The 17,248-nt window shown below is 40.2% G+C and overlaps 1 protein-coding gene across 5 annotated transcripts in view; it reads left to right on the forward strand.

The window, feature by feature from the left end:
• Nucleotides 1-17,248, forward strand: part of MTUS1 (microtubule associated scaffold protein 1) — a 141,183-nt gene that overhangs the window by 85,241 nt on the left and 38,694 nt on the right. For 4 of the 5 annotated variants that reach the window (XM_058289959.2, XM_071212614.1, XM_071212615.1 and 1 more), the window contains one exon: nt 1,148-1,186. The exons of the other annotated variant lie outside the window; for it this stretch is intronic. In XM_058289959.2, coding sequence (XP_058145942.1) covers nt 1,148-1,186 — 39 coding nt within the window. The remainder of the gene's footprint in view (nt 1-1,147; nt 1,187-17,248) is intronic. 5 annotated transcript variants of the gene reach the window in all.

The following is a 17,248-nucleotide window of genomic DNA, read 5'->3' on the forward strand; positions in this document are numbered from 1 at the left end:
CGCTCTTTTAAATACATTTCTGAGGCTTCACATCATCTCTCGCTGGAATGACATCAGTATGTGAATCTGGATATTTTTGCGGTAGAGCCCAAATAAACTTTGTCAAACTTTGATATAAGGAAACTTTCAGAGAATTAAGGCTTCGAGATTCCACTGATAATGTTATGGAACAGGGAGCGCCAGTATTTTAAAACCACCTCGCCATATCACAAAGGTTTTACTTGAGGGGAATCTGCTTTCCATTTATGATGGCCACGTGTTTTAAGAGATGATCATTTCTGTAAAAGTCCACAGGTAGAAAGTGGCGGCTGTCCCAGGTGGCACCTGAAGATGCTTTAGCCCTCGAAATGACTGTCACGTTGAGGAGAGCCACTCAGTGTTTCACGGTCCTTGTGTAGCCCTGCACCTGTTCCCACTCCTGTTGCATTTTATATTCTATCATTTCGGAGAAAACACTTATGTCACTTTTCCTTCAAAGCCAGATAGCCAGTAACCTGGATTTAACACTTGGTGGTTTCAGAAATCATTCGCTAGTGGCTGTCCTTCATAAAGTCTGGCCCAGTTTGCTCTGTTGACAGTGGCGTAGCGTTGTGGTGTAGCTTATTGGTAAATGAGGGAATTCATTACTATTAAAATTTTGATTTCAGCTTTCAGCTATTCTTGACTGAAAAAAAAATACTGTGGTCTGTTTCATTAAAACTGGCCGTATTTAATTTGTTTAAGTATGCTGCGTCTTCTTTGTCCACTTCTGTTGTTGTCAGCGGCACAGGAATCTGTGTTTCTTTTTGTTGCGTCATCTTGTTGTGTCAGCTCTCCATGTGTGCGGTGCCATTCCTGGGCAGGCTGCACTTTCTTTCGCGCTGGGTGGCTCTCCTTATGGGCGCACTCCTTGCACGTGGGGCTCCTCTACACAGGAGACACCCCTGCGTGGCAGGGCACTCCTTGCGCGCATCAGCACTGCGCATGGCCAGCTCCACACGGGTCAAGGAGGCCCGGGGTTTGAACTGCAGACCTCCTATGTGGTAGACAGACGTCCTAACCACTGGGCCAAGTCCACTGCCTAAAACCTTATTTTTAAGAAAGATTTGTGTGTGATATTTCACTTAAACTATATTTGTATTTAATAGATATTTCTTTTCTATTTCAGGTCCTTCAAGAAAAAATGTATTTTCAGTTTTTAATGCAGGTGAGTGTCTCAAGCCTTTGATCATATTTACCATTTTAAAGAGTATTTTTTCTGACAAGCAAAGTGAATAATTATCCCTAACATATGTCTCTTTACTGTAGAGAAAACTGTTAGCTTTAGGCATTTTCTCCCCTGAAGTTGTTGAACCAACATTGTGCCTTAATTTCCAAAGCAAGTTTTACATACCAGTGACCCTTAACGAATGAGGTTATCAGAATGGTAAATTAACTCCGGATTAAGTGAGAGAAAAAATGCAAAGTTTGGATCACATTGTGGTTTTGTTTAGAAAACCATGGAGTAGAAGTGGGGTGTATGGCGGGGTTCTAGAATGCTTGTCTCCTGTGAACTCTGAGCTTTTTAACATAATTTTAATTGATGCTCTGGTAGTAACGGGGCACAGTGTATTTTAAGGAGTCAGCGCTGAGATTTCATCTGGAGTCTTTGGTATGGTCACGTGTTTTCCCAAAATCGTGAACGTGACTTTTCCAGGCTCTTCTGCCGTTGGTTAATTCCCATTACCATCTGGAGCTAACGCAGTGTTAAGATGAGCCTGCTGAGCACAAGTCGCTTTCACTGAGCTGGTTTTGGAGGAAATGTTCTGTGCTAAGAAATGGCAATCCAACTGCCAGCGACTTTGGAGGGTCATTTTACCTTTTTTTATTAGTGCTCTTTTCTGTGTAATTGAAAGCACTGAAAATTGAGGTCTCTCCCTGACATACATAGTTTAGGGCTGTACATCATCTTGACCTCCTTCATATTCTGTTGGCAAATGGTCATATTTTAGATAATACAGAGACACAAATAGACATGCTCCTTTGAGCATTAAATTTTAAATGATTGTATTATTGGCTTTGAGGTCATTTTATTTCAGCAACAAACAGTGGTGAAGATTACCATTGAGGAATTTATGTCCTTTAGTTTTGGTAAAATCATCCCTTATTTAAATTATAATGGTGTTCTAAATTCCCGTATGTTTGCCATGTAGAGATTTAAAAATTACCCTTTAGCAGTTTTTTTTTTTTGCATGATTTTAAGTAAAATTCAGATAATTTTATGTTCTGTTTTGTTACAACATATAGTAACCATTTTTGATGACTTTCACATTTGACATATTCAGTAACATTGGAGATGCTTCTATGTCATATTCATAAATGATTCTATGATAAATATCTTTATAGTTAGCGCTTTCAAAGTTTGGGCAAGTTACTTGTGATAGATTCTAAAATGTGGTATTAGTTAATTAAAATATGTGCATATTTCTAGCCACTTAGCTAACCAAATTGCTTTTCAAAAATGAAGTATTAGTTTATGCCATGACTTACAACATAAAGGAATGCTGGTTCTATTATATACTGATCAACTCTGAGTATCATTTTAAAAATTGTTGACTAACATAGTTGAGAATGGCAGTTGTTTTAGTTCAACCTTTAGTCATGTATTTTAAATACAATTCCATTATCTTATAAAACAGTGAGCAGAAAGACAGTGAACTTTCCAGGCATTGGATATGGGTTTAAATCTTGGTCTTCCCACTTTGTATTTGTTTCCTGAACTTGGGCTAGTGCCTGGGCTCTGCAAGTCTCAAAGTTCTTGTTTGTTCTATGGGAATGATTTAAGCCTTGTAGAATTTTGGTATAACAAGCTCACAAATAATAACTGCTTCTGCTGCTAGGCACGATGTAGAGACGATAGTAGAGACGATGGTCCTTCCCATTGGTTTTGTAATTCTAGTGGCTTTGTTTTAGAGTTCTTTTCCAAGAAGTTGAATTATCTTGCACCCTAAAAGCAAGCAGGAAAGACCACTTAAATTCAAGAACCATCCAGATGGGCCTGTCTGTTGTCAGTTATTTCAGGGTTTACTGCATGATCCTAGTCAACACCGACTCTAAATAAAACTAATTTTCCTGTTTGGAAGGCAGGTGTCTCACATCCCACAGCGTACTATTCTTACCTTGGCGCTGCCTCTCGCTGAAGCTGTTTGGCATTCCGAGGCCCTCGGAGTTGTACTTATCCAGCGCCGTGATTATTTTACACAAGGTCATCAGCGGTGGGTGCCATGCTGTCTGCTCCCTCCACGCCCACTTACTAAATCGAGCTTGGGAGCATAAGGTTGCCTTTTGGATCCTTTCCTCCAAGTGTTGGGAAACGGCTGAGTTGCACACCTGCTTGGTGGGGTGACGTTCCCTTGGCAAAGACTTCCTTTGGTAAGAGCAGAAGTGAGGCTGGCGTTCAGTGTGCGTGTGTGATCAGCATCAACTTCCTCACATACTTCATCAGATGCTCTCTTTGTATGTGATGAATTCAGCCTTTCAGCTCTGGGATGGTGGTGGAAAGAATGACCTGCTAGAACAACGGCTGTCCTTTTTGCGAGCACCAGATCCCTGCTTCACACACTGCCTGCAGATGTGTTGCAAATGAATTAAAGCTTCAAGTACAGAAGTTAAAATAATAAGAGCACGAAGAATGTGGACTTGGGTAGAAAAGCCCTTTCCAGGACAGTCTATTAAGAAAAGATTAATAATTATAACAAAAATATTGAGGGCTATTTACTCCCAAGGAAATATAAATGTGTGAAAAATTTAGGTTTAATAAATTCATTGAGTTTATATTAAGTAAAAAGAAAGATTTCAGAGCGGTATAATATACAGGTAATTTAAATTTTCTTTTTAAGAAATATTCTACAGTGACCATATATATATATATTTAAATAATTAACGTAGTACATGGGTAAAGTATTGCTGCTTTTAAATTAAGCTCTTATTTTGGGAGATCAAAGAAATAAAAGGCAAAGCTGCTTTTCTTTTTTTATTTCCTAAAGATTTATTTATTTATTTAATCCCCCCCCCTCCCCCGGTTGTCTGTTCTCTGTCTATCTGCTGCATCTTGTTTCTTTGTCCGCTTCTGTTGTCAGTGGCACGGGAAGTGTGGGCGGCGCCATTCCTGGGCAGGCGGCACTTTTCTTTCGCACTGGGCGGCTCTCCTTACGGGGCACACTCCTTGCATGTGGGGCTCCCCTATGTGGGGGACACCCCTGCGTGGCACGGCACTCCTTGCGCGCATCAGCACTGCGCATGGGCCAGCTTCACACGGGTCAAGGAGGCCCGGGGTTTGAACCGTGGACCTCCCATGTGGTAGACGGACGCCCTAACCACTGGGCCAAGTCCGTTTCCCGCTGCTTTTCTTATAGCGCTTATCTTATGGGTAGGTGGAGTTTGAAATTTTTTCTAATTCTGTGGGAATTAAAAATTTTTTGACCTACTAAGGAAGGGGATATTATAGAAAATTGAACCATCTGCAGTTTAAATAGGGAATTGAACATATGACCTTAAAGATAATAATAAAAAGGAAGCAAATGTGGTGTTAGGGAAGGGAAGGAGATAGACATCGAGGTTGATAACGTCATGGTGAAGTTCTAGACAGGCAAGGTGGGAGAAAGATGCTCGAATCCCTGACCAAACCAGTTGGTTTAAATTAGAAGATATTAATCTTCTTCCTAATTCATTATGATCATTAACAGCAACCAAATCAGTCCTATTTTAAATGCATTTCCTAGCATTCCAGCAACCCTGCACCGCGTGTGCTGGAGTCACATCTAGAATCCTAACATGACTGTCTTCCAACATCCACTCACTGGTTAAAAAAACAAACGAGACACACATTTCTACACAGGCTGGAATGGAATTTGTGATTCCTGTTGTTTGATATACTGTGATATTACAATGTATTGACATGCCAAACCCTTGTATCATCCATGTCATATCTTCTTTTGTTTTTTTTTAAGCCCACTAAAAACTTTTCTGATTATCTTTTCATTGTTTTTCTTTATCTGTCATTAATAGAAGCTCAGCCTATGAGGCTTTTTGTAAAGCTACTCTACTTATTTTTATAGAGATTTATTTTTTTCAGATTGTGATGGTTGTAAATATTAATGGGAAGATGCATAAATATGTAGCACCAAAAAAAGAAAAATCTTGCATTCCTCACTTCACAGAGCATTGTTGGCATTTTGGTCAATTTGTTTTTTACATTCTTTAGTCTTTTTGCTTATCCTCGATGTCCTCCTCTGCCATTTTAAATCGTGGTTTTGTTTTTCCACTTGCCGTTGTAACACAAGCTTTGCTTCATTTTGTGAAAATTCATCGTATACCCAATTTTTTAACTGTAAATTGGTCCCTCTTAGGTAGCAGCGTTTGCTTAAGTTCTCCCTGCTCTCCTTCATGGCCCTTCTGATCAAGGGTTTATAGCTCTTAAATCAAAGTAATGGATTTTAAAACAGCAAAGACGGGCCCTTTATTATCTTATCGCATCAGACCGTTCTATACTTAGTGTGACTAAGTAGTGCACAAGTAATGAGAGCTGCTCAAATAAGCAAAAGAACATCTTTGAACCAGTCTTAAAAACTCTGTTTCTTCCCTCAAGAAGTACACATTATGAAACCAGGTGGACACCTGCATCCGTGCTTACTTGGTTATTTACAGGAGTGGACGTAGTGCAGCCTTAGGGCAGTGTCGCCTGGCACCTGGATATGGATAAACTTTGGCCATTATGCACGGATTGCCGTCAGTGGGCGCCTCCAGCCTGACGGCCACCAGGGGGCAGGCGGTGCCTGGGAAGAATTGAACTTGGCTCCAGCCAGCTCTGGATTTTCTCCCTTCCCACTTCTGTGTACGTGGCCAGATAACCACGCCTTGTGACGTGTAACTTTTCCTTCCCATGGGCCCCATTTCTTTTTCTTCTTGCAGGAATCTTCTCTGCTGTTTAAGAAACATCATTGACACGATTAACTTTTTTTTTTTTTTTTAAGATTTTTAATTTATTTTTATTTTTATTTCTCTCCCATACCCTCCCCCCCAGTTGTCTTCTCTCTGTGTCCATTTGCTGTGTGTTCTTCTGTGTCCACTTGAATTCTTGTCAGTGGCACTGGGAATCTGTGTTTCTTTTTGTTGCGTCATCTTGCTGTGTCAGCTCTCCGTGTGTGCGGCGCCACTCCTGGGCAGGCTGCGCTTTCTCGCGCTGGGCGGCTCTCCTTGTGAGGAGCACTCCTTGAGCGTGAGGCTCCCCTATGCAGGGGACACCCCTGCGTGGCAGGGCACTCCTTGCGCACGTCAGCATTGCACATGGGCCAACTCCACACGGATCAAGGAGGCCCGGGGTTTGAACCGCGGACCTCCCATGTGGTAGGCGGATGCTCTAACCATTGAGCCAAATCCACTTCCCACAATTTACTTTTAATATACCTGGTGTACGTGATCATATTAATGTGAAGGTGATGAACTGAGGACTGTATTGCTAATTTCTTCACTTGGGTAGTCCATTGGGTAGTCCAGGGTAAAGGATTTCCCTTTTGACCAGAATTTACTGTTATTTGACAAGCAAACAGAAAACAAAAACTCCCACTATATGGGGGGTAGGATGCCTTTTTTTTTTTTTTTTTTTGAGGTGCTGGGGCTGGGGATTGAAGCTGGGACCCCATTTGTGGGAAGCTCGCACTCAGCCACTGAGCCGCCCAGGCTCCCCTGAGTTGGTTTTTCGTTTATTTGTTTGTTTGCTTATTGTTTGTTCTTAGGAGGCACCCAAAAACTGAACCCAGGACCTCCCGTGTGGGAAGTAGGTGCTCAGTTGCTCCCCGCATGCCTATTTTTAATGATAGCAATATTTGTTTCTATCATTGTATTTATAATTTTTATGCTGACTGGATTTGAAAGGGTTTCTTTTTTAGGGCGGTGAAGTTATAGGATGTTTTTAAAATTCAGAATCTGGGCGAAAAATAATGCTGCTTTTAAAATAATGTCAACTGTGATAAAGTGAAAAGGCTACACCTAAATGTAGCTTTCTTTGACTTTAATTCCTTGATTACTTGTGCTTCAGTTGCCATGGATGCAGTGTGTTTACAAGATGCATTGTCTGAGCATGAATAAATTGCAGCTTTCACATGCTGATTCTTTACTGGGTCTTTCTCTCTTGTTGACAGCTTCGACAAAGGCAGGGGATGCTTGAGTGAAGAGAAAAAGAGAAGTTCAAATTTTCCTTTCCTGCTTATCTCTTCCTCTCTTCATATCCTAGATGCTCTATGGAATTTTTTAAAGAATAACTTCTTCCTATCCATTTAAATAGCCTTAATAGGGTTTTTATGGTTAATCTGCTTTTGCATGTATTTGCTAGTCTAATTTTGTAGGAAATCTTGGAAACAAGCATAGGTCTTTCCTCACACATTGTTTTGCAGTACTTCTTAAAATTCGGAAAGAGTTTGGAGTCAGCTTTGTCCTAGGAGAAGGAAAAGCTAAATAGAACTAGCTTTACTTAATCTAGCTTTGTTTATTTCTTTACTTAGATGAGAATATTGCTGGTATAATTTTCTTGTGTTCGTGCCTGTATCTTTCAACTTCTTTTTTCGTTTATTTGCCCTTTTGGCCATGATTTTTTAATGCATTTTTTTACAGACCACTCTGATAAAATAAAATTTAAGAGGTACCAGTGTGGCATACACATAACCTCAGCCCTCCCTGCATTCCTAGACTCAAAACAGCATTGTGGGAGAACTCTGGTCTCCTGTAAGTGCAGTTGACCAAGGAGGGCCAGCCTTGGAAAACTGCCTGCCTGCCTGCCTGCTGTTTCTTCCTCTGGGACTGTTGATGACAGCTGGTGGAGAAATTGCGTTAACCTTTATTATTGGTGATTATACGAGGTCTTCAGCATATGAGTACTAAAGTTGAACTTTAACCTTTTACCCATCAGACATTAATATGTAGCGGTAGACATTTTGCTAAAATTCTAATTGGGAACATTGTTCCTTGAAGCTATTTTTTAAAAAAAATTCACAGTATCAGGTTTGCTTATAGGTTTGCGTATGTTATATCTGGGAGACATGCTCAGTGTTAATGCAAGAATAAATATTTGAAAATTCCTGAACCGGGGCACAGGCTACGGGAATGCAATCTTCATCTCTTCCCCTGATTCCTGAATGAACCTTGGGCACCCGAAGTCGTTGCTTTCCCTGAAGGTTCTTCCAGGGCGTTCCAGGATCTGGGAGGTTATTGGTGGCTCCGTGAAGCTCGTGAGCGCACCCACTGCCTCCCCCCTTTCCCCTCTCCCCCTCGGGCTGCCGGAGGCTCCAGCTGCCGCGAGCACATTGTTGCATCCAGGGGCAGGGCGTTGTTTTGGCAACATCTGGGGGTGCAAACGGAAGCCAGAAACCCGGAGCCCGGAGACGCATTTCTTCCCTGGTGCGCGGGTGACATCTGCTCCGTAGGCTGGCTTCCTCCCGCTGTCTTTCTTGGCTCGGGCGAGGGCTGCGTTGAGGAAGCCAGCATGTAACCGTCCGTGGCAGCCCTGTTTCTTCTGGGAACCTTTCCAGCAGCTCCGAAGACATGCTGCTGTCCCCCAAAGTCTCCCTGTCCAGCATGCACGTGCGGCTGACGGCCAAGGGCTTGCTCCGGACCCTGCGCCTGCCCTCGGGGCTCAGGAGAGGCCCCGTCACCTTCCACGCAGGTGGGTCGCGCCGGGGTCTCTGTTTCGCGTCTCCTGGGGGGACAGCTTGATCAGCTCGGCAGGTGTTAACAGACGTTGTCTCGGAAGGCATTTGGGGGAAAGAAGGCTCTTATTAGGGAGAGAACAGGACTTCATTTGTAAAAATAAGCAGCGCTTTCTCTTTTCTTTCTGCTCAGGAGGGGTAGAATTCTTGTACCGTTTGCAGACAGACAGGTGTTTCCAGAACGCAGGTTGTTACTTCAGGACTCCCCAGCTCTTTTAAGGACACAAACCAAATCTTTGGAAATCAACCCCTGGAAACTTCCTTTTACTTCCCATGGCTTTCAAACAGAGCATAGGTAAATTAAAAATAATACCTCTCTTTCCTTTAAAGAAGGAGATGAAGTGAGAGGTTTCAGTACTTTTTCATTCTCTGCCTTCTCACTAAGACAGTGATAGATTATTTTCACATACCTAAAGATGCAGTATTTCAAACATTTCTGAAACAAATCATCCTCATGATTGTGAAGAAGTAATAAGTAAACCACAAATTTAGCTTTCTAAACTTGCAGAGAAGATGTACAGAATTATAAAATACCGCCTCTGATAGTCCTGTTTGTATCAGCTCTTTTGTTTTCTGTGCCCAAGAGGGAAATAAATTCAGTGTATTTTTTTCAGGCTTATGTAAACTTGTCGGGCATGAGAATATTTGGCTGCTCCTCATTACTCCCTCTTGATCTAGATGATAATCATGATGATAAATTGATTTTGTCCTGTAGAAACTAGGGTTCCATTACATTTCTTTTTGTCAGGTTGGTGTTGTAATTGAATTGTTAGGCCAGGATGTAAATAGAGGATATTTATTTTTCTCTGTTTCATGCGCATGTCCCCCCTTGTGGGTCTTGTTTTTTGTTTGGCTCCCCTCTGTCCTTCGTGATTTCTTTTTTCCAGCTGACTGTTTTTAGTTTCCCCAGAGGCATCACTCTTCTCTGAGGGATAATTCTCATTCTTCGCTGGATGATTCTAGCACCTTTTCCTCAGGTTTCCCAACTCCCGCCTTGACCTGCCGTTCGCTCTGCGCCTTTCCCCCAGGTCTGAGCTGACAGCTGCAGGTGCGGGAGGAGAGCGGGGCAGCAGGGCTCTTCCTCCCCCAGCCTAAATGCCACTGTAAGTCTTTAACCTTAAAAATACAAGGGTGAAGAAAGTACAGTCCTATATTGGGAAAAATTGATAGTATCAAAAATAGCTCGAATAGCTTTTATAAAAAGAGAGGTGGGATTACAGAAAAACCAGGCAGAAAATAGAGTTCTCACACACCCTCCCCCAACTCGTACCTTGCATTAGTTCAGAACATTTGTTACAATTGACGAAAGAACATTGTAATTGTACAATGAACTGTATCCACGGCCTACATTAGAGTTCCTGGGCGGTGCTGTATAGTCCTATGATGTTTTCCTTTTTTAATTTATTCTCGTAACATATACAGCCTAGCATTTCCACATTCAAACATGTAATTCATTGTTGTTAATTCTTAATTAGATTTTTAAAACATGATGCAATTCATGCTTCTCTTTAAAAGGAAACCAAACACTACAGAAGACTGTACATTTCCAAGGTGGCCTCTTTCTTACCCAGGGGCCCTGCCCTCCCCCGAAGGCTGCCACTCCTGGCTGCTTGTGTCTTTCGGATACTTTCCTAATCATGCGAAGCCTATCTAAGCCTTTCCTTCCTTTCTTTGTTATACACAAAGGGAATCATACTATCTTAGATTTACTTAGTAATATATTTGTCTGCCTCATTTTTTTTCTTCTTTTTTGCAGTCATCACTTCAGCCCTTATTAAAGCATTTGCATTATTTCAATAATAATAAACAAAAAAACAGACAAATAAGAAACTTCTTTACTTCTCCGTCTGTTCCCCCTGCTCGCTCCCCCTGCTGGACACAGCTGCTGCTGCTGGCTATTCTTGCACAATTATTTATTTTCAAGCAGTTTTATTGAGATGTGTTCACTTACCAGACAGTCAATCCAAAGTGTAGAATCGGTGTTTTTTAGAATAATCACATGCTGTGCATTTATCACCACAAAAAATTTTAGAACCATTACATTACTCCAAGAAGAAAAATTCCACACCCTTAGCAGTCCTTTCCCAGCTCTACATAACATCTAATCTGATTTCATCGTTATAAATGGATTTATATTTACATTTTATATGCTATTTTGTGTCTGGTTTCTTTCAATTAGCATAGTGTTTTTTTGGTCTGATATTAACATCTTGTAGTATTAACATACATTTGTTCAGCTTCAAAGAAAAACAGTCGTATACATGCAATTTAACCCATATTCATGTTTCACATGCAATTTTACGATGCCATACAGTTCCATGCTATTCTTTTTTAGCTTTCCTTTTTAGTAATATATATGACCTTAGACTTTCCCTTTAAGCCACTTCCATACCCACATGATAGTACTGTTAGTTGCAAACAATATGTTGAACCTTCACCTTTTCTATTCATTTCCAAAGATCAGTACACTTCCTTTTTACCAATTCTGCTTAAGTTAACCCTCAGCTTTCCATTCTCTAACCTTGTTCTGTTTTCTGGTGACCCATATTGAAGTTATTCACTCCCTGAGATTACACAATATATTTAGCTTATAGTAGCACACTTGTACAGTATTTGTCCTTTTGTGTTTTTTTTTTTTGTATTTGTCCTTTTGTGTCTGGCTTAATTCACACAGCGTGTCCTCCAGGTTCATCTATATTGTCATACGCTTCATGACTTCTTTTCTTCTTCTCTCTCTCTTTTTTAAATAGAAGTTACTGGGATTTGAACCTGGGATGAGTTGGTTCTTGACCACTGAGCTACATCTGGTCCCCCATTCCTCCTTACAGCTGCATAATATTCCACTGTGTGAATACACCACAGTTTGTTTATTTATTGATCGGTTGATTGACACTGGGATTTTTCCAATTTTTGGCAGTTGTGAATAATGCTGCTATGAACATTAGAGTGCTGATGTCTATTTATGTCACTGCTCTCAGTTCTCCTGAGTAAATACCTAATAGTGGTTTTGTTGGGTCATATGTCAAATCTATATTCAACTTCTTTAGGAACTGCCAAACAGTGTTCCACAGTGGCTGTATGATTCTACATTCCCACCAGCAGTGAATAAGTGTTCCTATCTCTCCACATCCTCTCCAACACTTGTAGTTTTCTGTCTTTAACAGTAGCCATTCTGATAGGCATGAAATGATATCTCATTATAGTTTTAATTTGCATTTCCCTAACTGTGAGTGTTGTTGAACATTTTTTCACGTGCTTTTTGCCATTTTGTATTTCTTTTTTGGAGAAATGTCTATTCAAGTCTTTTGCCCATTTTTTAATTGGGTCATTTGTCTTTTTTTTGTTGAGTTGTAGCATCTCTTTATATATCATGGATATTACACCCTTATCAGACATGTGATTTCCAAATATTTTCTCCCATTGATTCAGCAGCCTTTTCACCTTGTTTGACAAAAGGTCAAAAGTGAGGTGCAAAAGTGTTGAATTTTGAAGAGTTCCCGTTTATCTATTTTTTTGTGTGTGTTGCTTGTGCTTTGGGCGTAAGGTCCAAGAAACTATCACCTATCACAAGGTCATTAAGACATTTTCTTCTAGTATAGCTCTATTGTCCTGCCCTATTTTACTTTTAGGTCTTTGATCCATTTTGAATTGATTTTTGTATCAGAAGTGAGATAGAGTTCCTCCTTCATTCATCTGATTATGGGATATCCAGTTCTCCCAGGACCATTTGTTGAAGAGACTGTTTTATTCCACTAACATAACTTTAGTAGGTTTGTCAAATCAGTTGGCCCTAGAGACGAGGGTTTATTTCTGGACTCTCAATTCTGTTCCACTGATCTAAGTGTCTGTCTTTATGCCAATACCATGCTGTTTGACTGTAGCTTTGTAATATTTTTCAAGGTCAGGCAATGAAATTCCTCCCACATCACTCTTCTTTTTTAGAATGCTTTTGGCTATATGGTACACTTTCCCTTCCAAATGAATTTGGTAATTGCCTTTTCTATTTCTGTAAAGTGGGCTGTTGGAATTCTGATTAGTATTGCATTGACTCTATAAATCAGTTTGAGTAGGACTGACATCTTCACAATATTTAGTCTTCCAAACCATGAACATAGAATGGCTTTCCATTTCTTTAGGTCTTCATTGGTTTCTTTTAGCATTGTTTTATTGTTTTCTGCATATATGACTTGTACTTTTTTGTTTAAATAGATTCCTAGGTATTTGAGTCTTTTATTTTTTTAAGATTTTTAATTCTTTCTTTCCCCTTCCACCCCCGCCCCCCCCCCCCCAGTTGTCTGTTCTCTGTGTCCATTCACTGTGTGTTCTTCTGTGTCTGCTTGTATTCTTGTCAGCAGCATCAGGAATCTGTGTTTCTTTTCGTTGTGTCATCTTGCTGCATCAGCTCTCCTTGTGTGTGGTGCCACTCCTGGGCAGGCTGCATTTTTTTCACATAGGGTGACTCTCCTTGTGGGGCGCACTCCTTGCATGTGAGGCTCCCCTATGTGGGGGACACCCCAGCGTGGCACAGCTCTCCTTGCATGCATCAGCACTGCACGTGGGCCAGCTCATCACATGGGTCAGGAGGCCCTGGGTTTGAACTCTGGACCTCCCATGTGGTAGGCGGATGCTCTATCAGTTGAGCCACATCCACTTCCCGGTATTTGAGTCTTTTTGTTGCTATTGTAAATGGACTTTCCCCCCCTGATTTCCTCCTCAGATTGTTCAGTACTAGTGTACACAAATATTACTCATTTTTGTGGGTTGATCTTGTATCCTGCCATTTCCTGAACTCATTTATTAGCTCAAGTAGCTTTGTCATCGACATTTCAGAATTTTCTAAACACAGAATCATGCCATCGGCAAATAGAATTTTACTTCCTCCTTTCCTATTTGGATATCTTTTTTTTTCCTTGTCTAATTGCCCTAGCTAAAACTTCTAATACAGTGTTGAATAACAGTGGCGACAGTGGGCATCCTTGTCTCATTCCTAATCTTAGAGGGAAAGCTTTCACCCACTTGCCATTGAGTATGATGTTCGCTGTGGGTTTTTCATATATGTCTTTTATCATATGGAGGAATTTTCCTTCTATTCTTATCTTTCGAAGTGTTTTTATCAGGAAAGGATCCTGGATTTTGTCGGATGCCTTTTCTGCATCCATCGAGATGCTCATGTGATTGTTTCTTCAATTCGTTAATGTGGTGTGTTTTACATTAATTAATTTTCTTATGTTGAACCACCCTTGCATACAAGGAATAAACCCCACTTGTTTGTGATGTATAAATCCCTTTTCCCCCCATGATCTCTTTATTTATTTTTTAATGTTACATTAAAAAAATATGAGGTTCCCATATACCCCCACACCCCCTCACCCCACTCCTCCCACATCAACAGCCCCCCCCCCCACCATGGCACACTCATCGCACTTGGCGAACACACCCGGGGCACTGCCGCACCACGTGGATAACAGTCCACATTGTAGTCGACACTCTCCCCCAGTCCACCCAGGGGGTTAGGGCAGGGCATACAATGTCCAGCACCTGTCCCTGCAACATCATTCAGGACAACTCCAAGTCCCAAAACACCCCCACATCACATCTCTTCTTCCCTCGCCCTTTTCCCCAGCAACTACCATGGCCACTTTCTCCGCATCAATGCTACAGTTTCTTCCATTACTAGTCACAATAGTTCCATAGTAGAATATCAGTAAATCCACTCTAATCCATGTTTTATTCCTCCATCCTGTGGTATTTGCATGCATTTTGTTGAGAATTTTTGTATCTATACTCATTAGAGAGTTTGGTTTGTAATTTTCTTTTCTTGTAGGCTCTTTGTCTGGCTTGATATTAGGGTGAGGTTGGCTTCATAAAATGTGTTGGGTAATTTCCCTCCTTTTCAATTCTTTGGAAGAGTTTAAACAGGATTGGTGTTAATTCTTCTCAAAATGCTTGATAGAATTCACCTGTGAAGCCATGGGGTCCTGGACTTTTCTTTGTTGGGAGGTTTTTTATGATGGATTCAATCTTTAAATTTGATTGGTTTGCTAAGTTCTCGTACTTCTTGTAGCTTCAGTGTAGGTTGTTCGTGCATTTCTAGGGTTTTGTCCATCCCATTTAGCTTGTCTAGTTTGTTGGCATACAGTTTCTGATAATATCTTCTCATGATCCTTTTTATTTCATCCCTTTCATTTCTGATTTTATTTATTTACATCTTCTCTCTCTTGTTCTTTGTTAGTCTAGCTAGGGGTTTGTCAATTTTATTGATCTTCTCAGCCAGCTTTAGGTTTTGTTGATTTTCTTGATTGTTTTTTTGTTTGTTCTCAATTTCATTTATTTCTGCTCTAATCTTTATTATTTCCTTCTGCTTACTTTGGGACTGGTTTGTTGTTTTTTCCCCCCTGGTTTCTCCAGTTGTTCAGTTAGATCTTTGATTTTAGCTTTCTTCTTTTTTAATACAGGTATTTAGGGCTATGAATTTCCCTCTCAAGACTGCCTTCACTGTGTCCCATAAGTTTTGATAAGTTGTGTTCTTGTTTTCATTCATCTCAGTATATTTATTAATTTCACTTGCAATTTCTTCTTTGACCCACTGATTATTTGTGTGTTGTTCAGCCTTCACACATTTGCGAATTTACCTCTTTCCTATTTTTGATTTCCAGTTTCATTCCATTATGATCTGAGAAAGTGCATTGTATGATTTCAGTCTGTTTATACTTATTGGGATCTGCCCAGTGACCTAAATAACAGGTCCTCTAATCCTAGAAAAGATTCATGCATGGGCTTCTTGATCTTTTTCTTTTCATTATACTTATCATAGTCTGTAATTACATAATTTAACTTTTTTAAAAAGCTATTTGTCCCACCACCCCCACTACACTATAAACTCTGTTATATCAGAGGTGTCTGTTTTGCTCATTATTTCATCCCAAGCCCCTGAAGCAGTGCCCAGACCATAGTAGATTTTGATAAACATTTGGTATCTGAGTGAAGAGTTCAATGTGTATCCAAAAAAAACTAGGCTAAAATCATTTACTACATTTTTTGTTTGGTTCTGTGTTTCACAGAAGCCAAGACAGACTGGGTAGTTCTTATCTCTAACTTGATTTAATAATTTGGAAGCCTAGCAGATTCAATAAATGGGTGTGGCTTGCCTTGGCGTAGGACAGATGTGTCCTCGGCAGCTGGTGCGTGCTGATGGTGATCCTTGCTGTAATGGTTAAGTCTTCCTCTCAAAAGTTTTTGGTCTGCAGATGAGGCTCTGTATCCCTGGTTGACTCGAGCCTAGAAAATGTGCCTCGTTCTCCTTATCCAGTTGCTTTCTTTCAGAGGATGATGCATATGTTCTTTAGTTTCCGATTTTATTAAATGGAAGTTTCTGAGGAGAAAAAAACCAGATAGCAAGGTGTTATCCAGCAGTTCTTAGGTGAGCAAATGCGTTTCGTTCAGGACTTGTGTTTTTCTAATGGAGATTTCTGTTTCATTAAAATGGATCTTGTTGAGAAATGTCTGGAGATGTTGACATGTCATTTTAAGGCTTCTGATTAGATTGATTCTTTGAAATCAGGGCAAGTCCTACTAATAGGTATAATCAACAAAATATTTTGTACTTTTAAATACAGCCACATTTTCAAAATTATAACACACTAAAAACAGAATGAAACTGCAAAGATTCACTCATGTTATGTTAATTTCATGTAAATAATGACTCCTGTAGGATTTTAGGGAAACCCTTGATTTTAGTATTAAAATCAACTGAACATCAGGGCTGTGATGTCACTGGAGGTGCGATTTTCAGCTGAGCCAGGGATAAGGAGGAAAGGATGTTCAAACTGGATCCTCACAACCAGCTGGTCCAGTGTTGTCCTTAGGGAGCAGATGATTGAGGTATTAACATGCTTTTCTAGCTCTAGGTAAAGGGCAATCAGTTTACTTATTTGCTCTTATATTAAAATTTGAAGACGTACTCTTACAATAATAATAAGCCCATTTTTTTCTTTTCTCTTTAATTTTAAATCTATTGAGTATTTCCATATAACAAAACCTATGTTGTTAGCTTTCCCAAGGAAGGAACTGGATTGATTACATCGTCTTGATGGCCACATGTTAAATAAAGATTTATGTGCTCCGTGTTCATTCTGGCTACCTTAAAATAAAACAATTTTGCTTTTTCTTAGGTTTTATGTAAATTTTGAGTAGGTAATACATTTACCCTGTGGTTAAAAGGTAACACCTTTATCAACACCTTTTATATGTCTGGTTCCTGTTGCCTTCTCTGAAAAATGAAACATTGTTGGAACTTTGAAATGTATTCTGCAGTAATTTTGTTGTGCATTTATGAGCACTCAAAGACATGAGCTCCTCTTTTCCCTCCTTTGCCAATGGGTGCATACTAGCTGCATTCTTTTTTGCTATGCTTTTTCATTTGCCAATTCCCATAGAGAGGTCTTTGTTATAGCTGTGATATTCCACTGTAGAAACGTACTGTAAAGTTACTGAACCAGCCCTCTACTTATAGACACTTGAGTTGGTTTTTT

The sequence above is a fragment of the Dasypus novemcinctus genome, chromosome 29 (assembly GCF_030445035.2).
Source record: "Dasypus novemcinctus isolate mDasNov1 chromosome 29, mDasNov1.1.hap2, whole genome shotgun sequence".
Taxonomy (NCBI): Eukaryota; Metazoa; Chordata; class Mammalia; order Cingulata; family Dasypodidae; genus Dasypus; species Dasypus novemcinctus.